At 50.0% G+C, this 15,076-nt stretch overlaps 1 protein-coding gene across 4 annotated transcripts in view; it reads left to right on the top strand.

The window, feature by feature from the left end:
* Positions 1-234: 234 nt before the first annotated feature.
* The window catches only part of DHRS12 (dehydrogenase/reductase 12), a 38,703-nt gene continuing 23,861 nt past the window's right edge, over positions 235-15,076 (top strand). For 3 of the 4 annotated variants that reach the window (XM_020899614.2, XM_070471285.1, XM_070471286.1), the window contains exons 1-3: positions 236-369; positions 8,863-8,996; positions 11,353-11,435. In XM_020899614.2, the coding sequence (XP_020755273.2) occupies positions 314-369; positions 8,863-8,996; positions 11,353-11,435 (273 nt within the window). In that variant the 5' untranslated portion in view covers positions 236-313. Of the gene's footprint in view, positions 370-8,862; positions 8,997-11,352; positions 11,436-15,076 lie in introns of all 4 variants that reach the window. The other variant, XM_070471284.1, reaches the window with a different exon arrangement.

Here is a 15,076-nt window from a genome sequence, read left to right as displayed (position 1 = left end):
CAGGTACTGACTCCGGCTTCCACCCCTGCAGGGTCTGCCCTCCCTTCCCCCTGCCCTCTGAGGCTGGGGGCCGGAGTGGGGCGCTCTCCAGAGCCGCGGCACGGCAGGCAGGACCGGGGCGTTGGGGAGAGGGGGGGGGGGGGGGCCGTTCCGCATCGTACCGAGACCCCGCCGCATTCCCAGCGGGGACCAGCCCCGGAGGCCGTGGCGTTTACATAACTGCGATGATGTAACCTCTGGCGGGCCCGGAAGGGCGGGGCGGGGGCCCGGGAGCGCGGGGCCGCGGGACTCTGCGTGCGGCGCCCGGCCCACCATGCTCCTCTACCGCAGCGCCGCGTGGTTCGCCAAGGGGCTGCGCGAATACACCAAGTAAGGGTGCGCGGGGTACCGCGCCGGGGCCCGCGGCCCGGGGGCGGGCAGGCCGGCCGGCCGTCACGCGGCCCGCTTCGGCGTAGGCGGGCAGGATGAGCGGGGACGCGCCCGCGACTCCCCTGCGATCACTCGGACCCACCAAGCGACGGAGGCGCTCGCCTGCTGGCAGCCCACCAGCCGCAGCAGCGACCCAACCCGGGGGCGCTCTTTGGGCCCGGCGCGCGCCCGAGGGGCGGGGCTGGCGCCCGGGGGCGGGGCTTGTACTCGCGGGGCCCCACCCACTGACGTCAGGCTGCCCAGGGGTCTGCGAGCCTCCCGGGCATTGCCCGGACTCCCCGCTTGGGCGTGCTCTGGCTCTTGTCTCATTGGGGCTGTTTTCGGCCTAAGAAGGGGTTAGTTCTAAATTGCTGGTTGAGACTCCGCTTAGTACTTTGCTGGGTGTGTTTTTGTCCTTACTAATAAAATGCGGCTGTGGACTGTGACCGCTCCCTCCAGCTGGAATATTCCGGGCACGAGTTTCAGGGCGGGTGTAGACCACGCGTCCAGTGTGAGCTTGTTGAACATTGCTTGATGGTCCCTGCCCCCCACCCCCTCCCATCGCCCCGTGATCACCCTGGCTGTGCCCCAGTCGACCCGCCCCCTCACTGTGGTCTTTGAGGGGTGGCCACTTCTGGGAGGTGGAGAGGTGGTTTTTAATGTTAGAATTAGTCTCTCCCAGTGGTTCTCATGCCTGTTTGAAACCAGGAATCACCGGCAGAAAATTGTTGAGGATACCAGCTTTCAGGCCCTCCCACTGGACATTTTGATACAATTGATGTGCACTGGGGCCTAGATTGATATTTTATTTTAAAAAAAAAAATCTGCAGGCTCTTCTCTTATGCAACCCTCTTCTCTAAGAGACTCCCTCTCTTCCCTTCCTTAAGAGTTTTATCAGTATTTTTATCAGTTCCTAAGGCTACCTGGGAGAAGGCAATGGCAGCCCACTCCAGTACTCTTGCCTGGAAAATCCCATGGATGGAGGAGCCTGGTAGGCTGCTGTCCATGGGGTCGCGAAGAGTCGAACACTTGACTGAGTGAATTCACTTTCACTTTTCACTTTCATGCATTGGAGAAGGAAATGGCAGCCCACTCCAGTGTTCTTGCCTGGAGAATCCCAGGACGGCGGAGCCTGGTGGGCTGCCGTCTATGCATTCGCACAGCATCGGACACGACTGAAGCGACTTAGCAGCAGCAGCAGCAGCAGCAAGGGCTACCTGGGCAAGTTTTCATCATCCCAGGACTCCAGGCATCATTCCAAGGGGAGACAGCTGCTGTTCCTTCTCGGCTTGCAGAAGCATTTTTGAAAAAGTGCAGACCCTCCTCAGGGGCAGTGCTGCAGAAAATGTGGGAAATGTTACTGAGTCCAAGCTCAGTCTCCTCGCTATACACAGGCCAGTTAACCAGAGAAAATGTTGAGGCAAGGAATACAACTTTTATTGTGAAAGTCAACAGATCTAGAAGATGGCAGACTCAAGTCTCAAAATAACCACCTTGCTGCGCATCTGGGTGAGGTTCTTCTACAGGATAGAGAGGGGTTGGAGTTGAGGAAGTAGTGACCATTATCTTGTAAGTATCTCCTGGAATGGCCAACCTCAGGGAAGAGATGTGTTCCCATCTCTTCTGGCAGAGGGGCAGGATTCCCTGAGGCAGGTCATTATGTAGGATTATAATAACTAAAGCATTGTAAAACAAAGGTTAAAGTCAAAGAAACAGATCCATCATGGAGTCAGAATTGGCTCTTTCCTGCAATATTTCCCACTATCAATATCCCTTCAGCAATCTTGGAAAAAAAGAGGGTACGACTTTCTAACTGCTTTATCAGATGGATCTTTTGTGAAGTGTTTGCGGCCATCCGTGCCAGTTGCCAGTGTCCCAGATGTTGAGATTTGTCTTTCTTCGTTCCTCTTTGGAAAATGTCCACTTTATATCTGTAGAATACTGAACTTCAAACCCAGAGGCAGCATCTTAAGTTTAAGAATTTAGGGCTTTTCTATGTATGGGAAGATGCAAGAGTCAGGGCTCTTTAAAATTATTTCCTTGATATGTACCCTTAGGTATCTGGGGCAGTTAATCCTGTGTTCTCACAGGCTGAGTTTTCTCAAGGCTCACCATAAGGATGGCTGCAAGGCTGATGACTGCTAGATGGCAGGTATCTCCTTCCTGAGTTTCCTCAGGGCTCACTGGCTCATGTTGGAAGACTCCAATTGCAGATGACTGATATGGCAGGAAATATTCCATTTCTCAGCTCCTCCCCTCTTGGTCAGGAATTTGACCAGTATTTGGGAGACAGTTCATGATCAAATCTGGTCCCATGGCACTGGAAGGCTCATCCCAGATCAGGAAAAAATTCTTTGATATGCCACTCTAGTTGCTAAATTTTGGATTCGACCCCCATCAATAAGGAAAGATTCTCTGGATCTTGTGCCTGATTATGATCCAGGAGACATTTTCCCTCCCATTGCTTCTTCCCATATTTAGAATTACACTATTATAATGATTTTTATGTTATGTTTTTAGCTATATAAGTTTTGTTCAAGGCCTGGTTACACCCTGGGTATTGTAAGAGACAACCATCTTATAAATTAGACAGGATATAAGTAATGCAGTTAGTGACATTGACAATGACAGTGATCAAGGAGGCACAGGGCACAAACAATTGGGAAACAAAGACCAAATTAGAACAATGATTAATTAGTTTAAAGGGCAGATTTTCCTTACCCCTGGGAAACAGATTTAAACCAGTAATTTTCTTTATATAGAAACCTCAAAAACCATAACCATATCTACCAGTTCCCTCAGTTCCCCTGTAATGAATCCTTTTTGTTAACAGCTTTGTGAAGCCATTAGAATTACTTGCATTTATCCAAAAGTCCTTTTTATAAATCTTCTTGAAGGGGAGGTGTTTTTGCAATGGCATCAAAGTGAAATCATAACTATCTATAATAACAAAAAGACTTAAGAAGCCACATTTAAAGCACCTAGGTTACTGCTGTGACATGCCACACTTTCAGATAATAACTAGAATTATGACCATAATACTTTATACCAGGACACATCAAAATTTCATATACTCTCTAAAATATCATTTACTATAAAATATAACCTGAGAAGATTTATTACTCATTTGATAACACTTCCCATTGTAATTTAACATACCAAGTGAACCTAATGCGTTTAATGTTTCCTTGGGATGTTTCAAAGACCCTTTGAAGCATCCCAAAGTTTAGCTAGAGGTCAAAGAAACTTTATTATAATTTGATTTGGGAAATTTTGTCAAAACAACATCAAAAGGGTTTTAAAACACAACAGGATTATAAGTCACTGTGAAACAATAGTTATTCACTTAGCTAAAGTAACAATAAAAGATTTCAAAGGCAAATGCAGAATAGATAACTTAAAAGGTAAAGAACTTAAAATCTGTTATCAAAGGTAGTTTGACATCTTAACAAAACTTGTCTTTCTAACAGAGAAAAGCCAAATTCTGTTCTCATTTCAAGATTTCAGCCCTGAGTTGGGTACAGCAATGTAAAATCCATCAGTCTACAAAAGAGGTCAGATTAAAATTGGATTTCTGGCAGATGGAATAAATCAAGTTCACTTATCTAGATGGCTAAACTCTTTTTACTAATATTTATGGAAAGCAAGTCCAAATAACTCTTTTTCAAAATTTGCATTTTAAAAAGATGGTGGAGATAAGGGCTCCTGAGAAGACCCAGTAGAACATTTGCAAAGATACAGGCAATTTTTTCTTAGGATAACTTCATTTCCCCTTTATAATACTTTGTTGTTCTTGTTTAGTTTCTAAGTTGTATTAATACTTACAAACTTCCTTTTAAGATAAACAGGGAAGGTCTTGGGAGTGGTAAAAGGATTAGTAGGTTTTGGATTATTTTTTTGGAACCATACTTCTGGTCCCGGAAAGATTCTAAAATAAGGACAGGTTTTTTTCTTTTTTCTTCAAAGAATTGGGTGGCTACCTCAATGATACTGAAGGACTGACATACCCATTTACATATGTTGGAAAGTTAGCTTAGAGGAGAAGGTCTCTTCCAAATTTCCTGCTAGGCTGTAAATATCAGCTATGTCTAGTTTAGTCAGACCCATGGCTTCCCATTTCGGTAATCTATTTACAAACACTTTTGAGGATCTTCCCTAGATTTCAGCCAGTCATTAAAACTTCCCAAGGGGCTCTCAGGTGGGAGTGGAACCTTAGAGGAAGTGCTTCCCATTTTAGCTCAAGCAGTTAGTACTAGAAGCCTTTGTGCTCAAAGTAACCAAATCAAACCAAAACCTTGCCAGCCAGAAAGTCACCTTCAGAGTCAAATGGCAAAACTGCCTCAAATGTGACCTCCTAGTCCCACTAGACTTGTGACCCTTGTCCAAAGCACCTTATTTCCCTTCACTGGGAGAACACCCCAAATTGGAGCCAAAGCCCCCCCAAATGGAGCTGAAGCTCCCCAAGTTGGAGCCATAATCCCCAAAGGCACGAGATCAAAAAAGCCCTGGTAGGACCCTGATGTCAAGCAGTTCTGGGGAAAGGTTACTTGAGCCTTTAATTTACAAAGGAGAGTGATATCAGTTAGAGTCAGTCAGTTTGTTCCCCACTGTCAGCGTGACCTGGGCTCTTGTCCTCCTTTGATTATTGTTTAGTTTGGGGCAATCTCTTCTCCCGTGTCCTTCCTCCCGGCAGTAAGCATGTTCTTCCTTCCCCAGTGGTGGCCTACCTTTAGGTTTCATGTGTGCTCCGTCACTCAGTCGTGTCTGACTCTTTGCGACCCCATGAACGGTAGCCTGCCAGGCTCCTCTGTCCATGGAATTTTCCAGGCAAGAAAAATGGAGTGAGTTGCCATTTCCTTCTCTTGCGGATCTTTCCGACCTGAAAGTAGGGACTGAACCCGCATCTCCTACCTTGGTGGGCAGGGTCTTTCCCACTGAGCCGCTGGGAGCCCTCCTTTAGGTCCCTTATTTTTAGTGCTGCTTCCCGAAAACCTGTATTCCGTTTTGCATCTCCTTCTGTCTCTGTTCCCTGCTGTTGAATACTTTTAAGAACAACATCTACTAACTGAGAAGGATTCATTTCAAATACACTATCTAATTTCTATAATTTTTTAATCTCTGGAGCGCTTTGCCTGATGAAGGCCGTATTTATCATCCTTACATTCTCAGGGGCCTCAGGGTCTGTATCTGTGTAGCACCTATAAACTTGATAAACCCTTTCTAGAAACTATGATGGATCCTCAGTTGGTTTTTGTTTTATCTGTTTTTGTTTAAGCTCTTTTGTCTAGGTACCCCGGTGGGTTTTCTCTCAGACCTCTGCACGATAAGGTAGTAGTTCTTTGACTCCTTTTTTTCCTGACACAATAGCATAAATGCTTCTATGTATGGAATCTCATCTCTTTTCCCTGCTCTTTTGCAAAACAACTATGAGATCGCCTAATAGTTGAGTGACCCACTCAGGGTCCGTTGCTTTTCTGATCCTAACATATATTGGGTCCATACCCCATTATAGTAGCATAGTCATAGGCTTACCACCATTTGCTGGATCTTTCTGTGTTATACAGAATGCAGCATGAAGAGCTTGAGTCAGCTTTCTGCCCCCCGGGAAAGCAGGCTTCTGAAAGTCTCTCCCCAAACTCTTTTGTGGGGTAGGAGGGGTGTAAGCTTAGGTGGTTTTCCCTGCTGTTGTGAATTTCTGACTCTGTAGAAAGATTCCCAGGTGATGCTGATGTTGCCCCTCTGGGGACCACTCTTCTGAGCCCCACTGGTGACGCTGAGCACCACTCCTAGGCTCAGTGTAGAGAGTATGGAAACCGCTGTGGGCTTTATCACCTACCATCCTATGGTCTTGGGTAAGTCATTCACCTCTCTCTGCATCTGAAAAATAAGGACTGATATGAGGATTTTATAAAAATAAAAAGAGAGGGCAGGAGGATGAGAAAAAAGCTAAATCTTATTAATAGCGGATTGGATCCGGGTGGATCAGGGTGGAATCCTGGTGTTGAAGACAAAGGACAATGGGAGTTATGACATGTCCTGTAGGCCAGCCTGGCTCCACCCACCTGGCAGCTGGCTCACAGCCTGGGATTTGAGGAAGACTAATCCACCGGAGCCACCCTCAGCAAACCTTACTCCCTAATAGGATCAACGTGGTAACCCAGAGGCTAGAGTCTCCTCTAGCTGTGCGTCAGCTTCCTGCCTGGGGAGGAGGGGTCTTGGGGCCTGGTCCCCGTGGGGCATTTAGCTGGGGTGTGTTTTCTGTGGCCTGCTCTTCTTGAAAGCTCCCTCTCCCTCTCCACCAGCGCCTTCTCCTGCCTGGGCCCCTCACTGATCCCCTGATCCTGGGTTCTTTCCAAGAAACCTCTTTTCCTTTGCAAGAAAATCTTTTCACAGTGATTCTGGGATGTCCACCCGTGAGGCAAACCAAATCTTCCAGCTTCATCTTTGGTTATAGTTTAAGTTACTCTCAGAGTCTCTAATGATTTGAAGTATTGGTGGGCGAGCAGGGGAGGGGAGCAAGCAAATGAGCTTGGTTTTGAACATGAAAGATACTAATATTAATACTAGTAGTAATAATAGCAACTATGGTGTTGTTTAGTCACTAAGTCATGTCTGACTCTTTTGCAGCCCCATGGACTGTAGCCCACCAGGCTCCTCTGTCCATGGGATTCTCCAGGCAAGAATACTGGAGTGGGTAGCCATTTCCTTCTCCGGGGGATCTTCCCGATCCAGGGATCGAACTCGTGTCTCCTACATTGTCAGGCGGGTTCTTTACCACTGGGTCACCTGGGATTGAGTTCTTAATTTATCCAAAGCATATGATAGATGCTTTACATAATTATCTCACCTAGGCTGCTCAAGAAGTAGCTTCTGTTAGAAGCTACTTCCCTTTGTGCAGATGAAAAGACTGGAGCTCAGAAGGGTTAAAACAACATATGAGAAGGCACAGCTGTTAGGAGGCAGGGCTGAGATTTAAATCCAGGTTGTTGGCTCCAAAGCCTTTATGATTGAGATTACACTGAGTTTCAAGTCGGCCTTTCAGGAAGCCTTGGAACAGTCAGAAGCCTTGCTTGCCCCACTGAGTGGGCTGCTCACAGCCGAGGCGATGAAAAGCTGCCCTGGATGTCTGGAAGAGTTCCAGATGGTGAGAACAGCAGCAGAAACATTCTTCTTGGTCTCTTGACTGTGAGACCAGGGGCAGTGACCGCCCCTGTGGCAATGACTTCAGACCAAACCTGGGCTCAGAAACATTCTTTGGCCCTCTTCACTGGCATCCAGGCCTGTAGTTGGCAGCTGTGCTATACTAGGGTGTGGGGCAGGAGACCAGCTGCTGGCAGTCTGCACATAAATAGGGCATGCAGAGGGCACCAGGCGCCTCCCAGAACCCTGGGGGGAGAAGAGTTGCATCCTATGGTGCAGAGAATCAGCTCTTTGGGCGAGAGAAACAGGCTGAGACCCTCAGCCTGCCGGAGTGTGGGGCGAGCTCTGACCTTAGGGTCTCCTCCTGCCAATCCTTCTCCACTCCCCCAGCCAATTCTGTAACCAGGAATATTGACTACTAGGACAGTCAAGGTAGACGAGGAGTCTCAAAGAGCAGAGAGAAGCAGTTGAAGAATTCAGAGTTCTTTCTTTCTTTATCTCTTCATCTTACTTATTTATTTTGGCCGTACCCCGCAACATGCAGGATCTTAGTTCCCTGGCCAGGAATCGAACAAGTGCCCTCAGCATTGGGAGTGTGGGCTCAACCACTGGACCATCAGGGAAGTCCCCCAGAGTTGTTTCTGACCAATATGATGCCTTTGGGTCAATTGGAAAAAGCACCTCCTTCTCAATCGGGCAGAAAGTTGTCCTGATACAGATACAAATGGGCCATCATTATGACCTAAACGGCGCCCCCTCGAGTGTTCAGCACACACCCTGTGGCCCTGAAGGAGCCTTGCTTCCTTTAAGGGGTGCAGCCCTCGCATAACTGCACCTGCCCCTCCTCATTCCCAAATTGCACGTCTCCCCACTTTGCTTTGGTCCTTCTGTACCTGGGGAGGGACACCTGTCCTGGGGTGCAGTGGGCATGATGCTCTTGGTCTCCTGAGCTCCTCTCCATTCGCCCCAATGTGGGGGAAAAGGCCAAAAAAATAAAAATAAGAAAACCTTTCAAAGAATGTTTTAAGGGGCAGGGGCACCTCCTGTTATTAGAGGCAGTCAGAGAAAAATAGTTTGGCTGCCAAACTGTTGGAATCTCCAGGTATTTTCAGAAGTTCAGGAAGCTAATGGTGTAGGCGCTGAGAAGATGGTGTTGTTCACAGACCAGGGAGGAGATCAGGGGCCCAGGGCGGAAGGGGCTGTCTGCCGTGTGGGGAGAGCGCTGCGCCCAGCCCAGCACTGGGCTTTCTCACTGCAGGAGGTTGTGTTCTCTGTTCCTTAATGTCCATTCCTTCTGTGGGTCTGTGCTTCCAGGAGTGGCTATGAGTCTGCATCCAAGGACTTTGTCCCTGATGACTTGGAGGTCCAAGTTCCCGGAAGAGCCTTCATGGTCACCGGGGGGAACAGCGGCATCGGAAAAGCGACCGCCATGGAGATTGCCAAGCGAGGTGAGCAGCCTGCTAAGTCGTGTGTGTGCTGGGCCCCGAGGGCAGCCTGCAGCCGGTCCACACCGGGGAGAGGGCCCTGTGTCACATGGGGGTCGGGAAGGCCCCAGCCGGCACGGCCAGGAGCCCTGAATAGGGACCCCGTGCTGATTGGCACAGCTGCCGGCTTTCTCTTGTTCAGTCGCTCAGTCATGTCTGACCCTTTGTGGCCCCGTGGACTGCAGGACGCCAGGCTTCCCTGTCTGTCACTCTCTCCTGGAGCTTGTTCAAACTCATGTCAATGGAGTCGATGATGCCATCCAACCCTCTCATCCTCTGTTGCCCCCTTCTCCTCCCGCCTTCAATCTTTCCCAGCATCAGGGTCTTTTCCAATAAGTCTGCTCTTCGCATCAGGTAGCCAAAGTATTGGAACTTTAGCTTCAGCATCAGTCCTTCCAGTGAATATTCAGGACTGATTTTCTTTAGGATGGACAGGTTTGACCTCCTTGCAGTCCAAGGAACTCTTAAGAGTCTCTTCCAACACCACCGTTTGAAGGCATCACTTCTTCAGCACTCTTTATGGCCTTCTTTATGGTCCAACTCTCACATCTGTACATGACTACTGGAAAAACCGTAGCTCTGACCAGACAGACCTTTGCTGTGCATTAAGCTTCAGACTAGAGGTGGACAGAGTAGGTGACTGGAGGAAGCTGTCCTCAACAATTCATTCATTCACAGGATAGCTGAGGTCCCGTCCACATGGCAGTGTTTTCTGATTAAGAACAGTAAGGGGCTCCAGTTAACCCTAGGCATCTGAATCATCAGTGGAAACTTAAAAGAAAACACAAAACTTGGACACCTGGTCCCTAGTTCCTGTCTTGTCAATGAGAATGGAGGTGGGAGGAAGGGGGTGGGAGAGAGACTGGGAGTCTATCACAGCTTGGCCGTGGGCCCTAGTTGAGAACAGAGCCCCCAGAATGACGGAAGGGGCTGCAGTGAGCTGCCTTCTTCCTTCCTACTGGCCCTGGTCTCAGTCTCTGGAGTTCAAGCAGCTGGAAACTGCCTCCTCTCTCTCCTCCCAGAGCTTGGTTCTAGAAGGAGGCTCTCTGGGTGCCCGTATTATTCAATCAGCTGAAGTCTTCCTCCAGGTAAATGCTGAATTGTCTGCATCAGCTCAGCTGTCCCAGCTCACTCAACGGTACTGCGGTGGCTAGAAAAGTCAGCCATGCCTCTTCAGAGCTCCTTCTCCTGGAAAAATGGATGTTCCGGCAGAAGTTGGGGAAATAACTTTGGAATTTATCACTTTTCAAGATGCTTGAGATTTTTTTTTCCCTCCAAAGTTAGGCATTTTCCAGGGGAGTATTGTGCCATTTGGAGCTGTATTTAATTATCTGCCAAGGCAGGGGGAAGATTAACTGCATCTTAGCAACTGGGAGGTACTCCGAAGAGCTGGGAGGAGGATCAAGCCGAGGGCCTGTTATGTGGTTTGCCTGCAGCCTCCTGTGCAACAGACCCTATTTAATAAAGCTGGGTGTTTTAGGTGAAGAAAGCAGGGTCCATAATGCTTATGTCTTAACTGCCGCAGCCAAGGCATTACCCTTTAAATAAGCCTTGATTGATGATGGTGTGACTTTTGCTGGAATAGTTTTGAGTGCCGTTTATGGATTCAACCATTTAGTAAATATTTGTTAAATTCCAGCTACATATTAGGGGCTTCTCAACTTGGGCTGAACATTAGACTCTCCTGGGGGAGCTTTTAAAACATCCTTAAGCCGGAGCTTTAAAAACTTCCCAGGTGAGTCTAAAGTGCAGCTGGGTTGAGACCAGCGTGTCAGGTTCTGTATAAGATGCTAGGGATGAGGGTGTGACCAAGACTGACCCTTCTTATCCTTGATGTATGTGTGTGTGCGCGCTTTGTCACGTCTAATCTTTGCGACCCCATGGACTGTAGCCTGCTAGGCTCCTCTGTCTGTGGGATCCTCCAGGCAAGACTACTGGAGCGGGTTGCCATTCCTTTCTCCAGGGGATCTTCCCCACCTAGAGACTGAACCTGCGTCTCCTGTATTGGCAGGCGGGTTCTTTGCTACCTGAGCCACCAGGAAAGCCCATCCTTGGTGTATTCAGACCCTTAAAGAAAATCAGGACTTAGTCCCAGTTGCACTGTCAGCCCAGGTAGGCAGGAGCGCAGATTCCAGGACCACCCTCTTCTTTCCACCTGCTGCTCTGACTGTGGGGACCATCTGTCCAGACTTTCCAGAACGGTCTCCGTGTCGGGTCCTCTTTCTGTGAGCCCGTGTGTTCATTCTGCCGTTGGAAGAGCTGGTCTCCAGGGCTGTAGCTGGGGCTGTCCCTCATGGCCGCTTTTGTTGGATTCCACCAGGTGGCACAGTTCACCTGGTTTGTCGCGATCACAGCCGAGCGGAAGGTGCCAGAGCTGAGATCATCCGGGAGAGCGGGAACCAGGTGAGCGGCTCCGGGCCCCTCCTGCGGGGGGCTTCCTGCCCGTGGGGCACGGCAGTGCGGGGGTGGGACTCCTGGCCAGGCTCCTGCTTCCCGAGCTGGCAGGGCTCTGTTCAGGCTTCTGCTTGGGAGGCGGCCTCAGCCCACAGAAGAGCTGCAGCCGCGCTTCTCAAGGGCTGGGCTGGACCCAGGTGATGGGGGCGGTGACCCCCACTCCCCCGGTGAAGGCCTGCCTGGGCAACGTGACACAGACGGGGCCCTGCCGGGGTCCCTCCCCCAAGAAGGAGGCCGTGTCACTGATGCACGTCCAGGGTGACTCAGGGTGAGCCAAGCTGTAAACCGACCCAGTGGCCTTCAGATAAAGAGGGACCACAAGTGACGTTTCGGCCTTGATGAGAGTGGCTTCCTATCGAAAGTGTTCAAGGCTGGCTCACAGTTCTGTGGTCTTCCTGCTCTGATACACTTGGGACCAGGACCAGCTCCATAATCTGCAGGGCCCCAGTGCAAAATCAGAGTGTGGGGACCCTGGTGTAAAAAGCATAAGACTTCCATGTACATGTGTTATTATACTTTCTATCTTATACCTGTTTTTCTCTTTCTGACTTCACTGAACCTATTTGCAGGGCAGGAATAGAGATGCGGATACAGAGAACACGGTTGTGGACACAGTGGAGACAGGCAAGCGTGGGACGAATAGAGAGAGTAGCATTGGAACATACACATTGAAAGGAGACGTGTTAGTCGCTCGGTCGTGTCCAACTCTTTGCGACCCCATGGACTGTAGCCGGTCAGCCTCCTCTGTCCGTGGGATTCTCCAGGCAAAAATACAGGCGTGGGTAGCCATTCGCCTCTCCAGGGGATCTTCCCAACCCAGGGATTGAACCCGGGTCTCCTGCATTGCAGGCAGATTCTTTTCTGTCTGAGCCACCAGGGAAACCCAAACATACATGTTACCACGCGTAGAACAGACAGCCTGGGAAGCTGCCGTGTAACACAGGGAGCTCAACTCCGTGCTCTGTGATGACCCAGGGGGGTGGGATGGGCGTGGGAAGGAGACCCAAGAGGGAGAGGATGTTGTATACTTAGGGCTGAGCCGTGTTGTTATATGGCAGAAACCAACACAACATTGTAAGGTAATTATCTTCCGATTAAATATTAAAACATAAGACTTGGAGGACGGTGAAGGCAGAGCATTGACATAAGCAGCGCCTGGATGTGGGGTCTGTGTACCTGTGCAGCTGCTTCCCTGAGGAGCTGGCCCCGGTGGAAAACCCAGGGTCCCGTGGAGGGGAGCAGGTTGGCCGGCAGTGACGGGCCCCTTGCACTTCCACCAAGAGCGTCCTGCCTCCAGTCCCACCGGGAGTTCTCTCCTCTGTCCTTACGCCCGCTCCTCCGGCAGCCCCCACGCCTGCTGCCTCTCCATCCACTGCCCAACAGCTGAGGGGCGGACAGTGCCCCACTCCCGCAGGCGTGGGCCGTGGCCAAATGGAAAAAAAATTCGCCCCAGTCTAGAATGGAGTATTTTGCCTCTGCCCATGAGGGTTATCCTTTATCTGGAAGTAATGTTTTCAAGGCAAGAGGCTGTCCTTCTCCCTTTGACTTGGCAGCCTCTCGCCATTCAGGTGCCCCTGGAGGCTTCGTGCTGGCCATGAGCACAAAGGTCTCTGAACCTTCCTCTGTGTTGGCAAGTGGGGCTGCGATCTGGGGGCTGCAGTTCTTGAGATGGAAGGCTGGCTGGCTGCCTGCTGGTACCCTTGGGTAGTGCTGCTGCAGGACGTAATGGGAACACTGATCTCGGGCCACGGGCAGGGGAGGGCTTGCCTGGATTCCAGCCCCTCTTGGGCTCGGCTACATCCTTCACCAAGTGAATTTATATAGAAAAAGATGCCAGTATGGTTCTGCTGATGCTGTTGAGCCCTCCTTATACCCAATGGCACCATCTTTGGGAGGAAGAACCGAAAGCAGGAACCAGCATGTTTCCTGGGGCGGGGAGAGGGAGCCCCCAACTTGCAGCCTGCCCCCATCCCCATACACAACCCCCCGGCAAATCCTCTCCTCTTTCATCTGTGTAAGTGGTCTCCAGCACTCGCTGAGAGCTTGGCGGTCCAGGGCTGGCGATACCTTCTGCCCATCCCTGGAGGTGTGGTTTCACTGACTCAGTGCCTCCTCCAGACTCTGCTCCTCTGTTACGACCTAGAGGGGTGGGACGGGGGGTGAGAGGGAAGCTCACGAGGGAGGGGACATATGTATACTTATGGCTGATTCATGGTGTTGTATGGCAGAAACCAACACATTATAAAGAATTCAGTTCAGTTGCTCAGTCGTGTCTGTCTCTTTGCGACCGCACGAACTGTAGCACGCCAGGCCTCCCTGTCCATCACCAACTCCCGCAGCTTGCTCAAACTCATGTCCATCGAGTTGGTGATGCCGTCCAACCATCTCATCCTCTGTCGTCCCCTTCTCCTCCCTCCTTCAGTCTTTCCCAGCATCAGGGTCTTTTCCAATGACTCAACTCTTTGCATCAGGTCGCCAAAGTATTGGAGTTTCAGCTTCAGCATCAGTCCTTCGACTGAACATTCAGGACTGATTTCCCTTAGGATGGACTGGTTGGATCTCCCTGAAGTCCAAGGAACTCTCAAGAGTCTTCTCCAACACCACAGTTCAAAAGCATCAATTCTTTGGTGCTCAGCTTTCTTTATAGTCCAACTCTCATATCCACATATGACTACTGGAAAAACCATAGCTTTGACTAGACAGACCTTTGTTGGCAAATTGTTGATAAAGCAATTATCCTTCATTTTTTTTTTAAAGCTTAAAACTTGGAGTTATGGGCCCCTCAGTTGTGGGCAGTGGATGGAGTGGCAGTGGGTGTCGGGGGGCTGCTGGAGGAGCAGGCGCACAGGACAGAGGAGGAGACCCCAGGATCAGCGACCCCTCTCTGTCTGTGAAGCTTTGTCAGGGGGACGAGGGGAGGAGCTGGGCTCTGCCCTCTCCAAAGCCTTGTGGGCTAGACAGTGCGCTTAGCTTTCCTGAACCTCGGTTTCCTCATCTGGAAATTAGAGTTGATATTGTTTTATTCAGTTTCCATGCAGCATGCACCGTCTTTAGTTGCAGCATGTGAATTCTTTTCTGCAGCATGTGGGATCTAGTTTCCAGGCCAGGGTTCCAACCCGGGCCCCTGGGCTTTTCACACCTGAGCACCTGGCTGGTTCCTTCTCCTGGTCACAGAGGACAGCTGGCCTCTTCTGGGTGCCTTCTGTCTTCCTAGCGTCTCGCAGAGGGAGCCAGACGATTCCTTTCACCTTTTCAGGATGTTTCATTTCACCAGGCTCCATGGCTGATTTCCTTGTTCCCTGCTGCTGCTGCTATATAATTCTGAGATGCCTTGGGTGCTTCTAGGAAACTCAAGGAGACTGTGGAATGATCAGAGTAAAATTGATTTTAGCTCACTTGAATTTTGTTGTTCATTTGAATTTTGTTGTTTTTCAGACCTGGATTCTGTGTGAGTGTTTCGCAGCCCTGCAGGGTGGGAGGGGCTCCTACAGTAATTTGGGGGAAGGCCTTGGAATGAAAGGATTAGGAGTCCGGACTTAGCCTGCCCTCATCGGCAGAGGCTCATGGCTGACTCTGGTGTGAGTCAACAG

The sequence above is a fragment of the Odocoileus virginianus genome, chromosome 8 (genome assembly GCF_023699985.2).
Source record: "Odocoileus virginianus isolate 20LAN1187 ecotype Illinois chromosome 8, Ovbor_1.2, whole genome shotgun sequence".
NCBI classification, from domain to species: Eukaryota; Metazoa; Chordata; class Mammalia; order Artiodactyla; family Cervidae; genus Odocoileus; species Odocoileus virginianus.
This window is presented reverse-complemented; position numbering and strand designations above follow the sequence as displayed.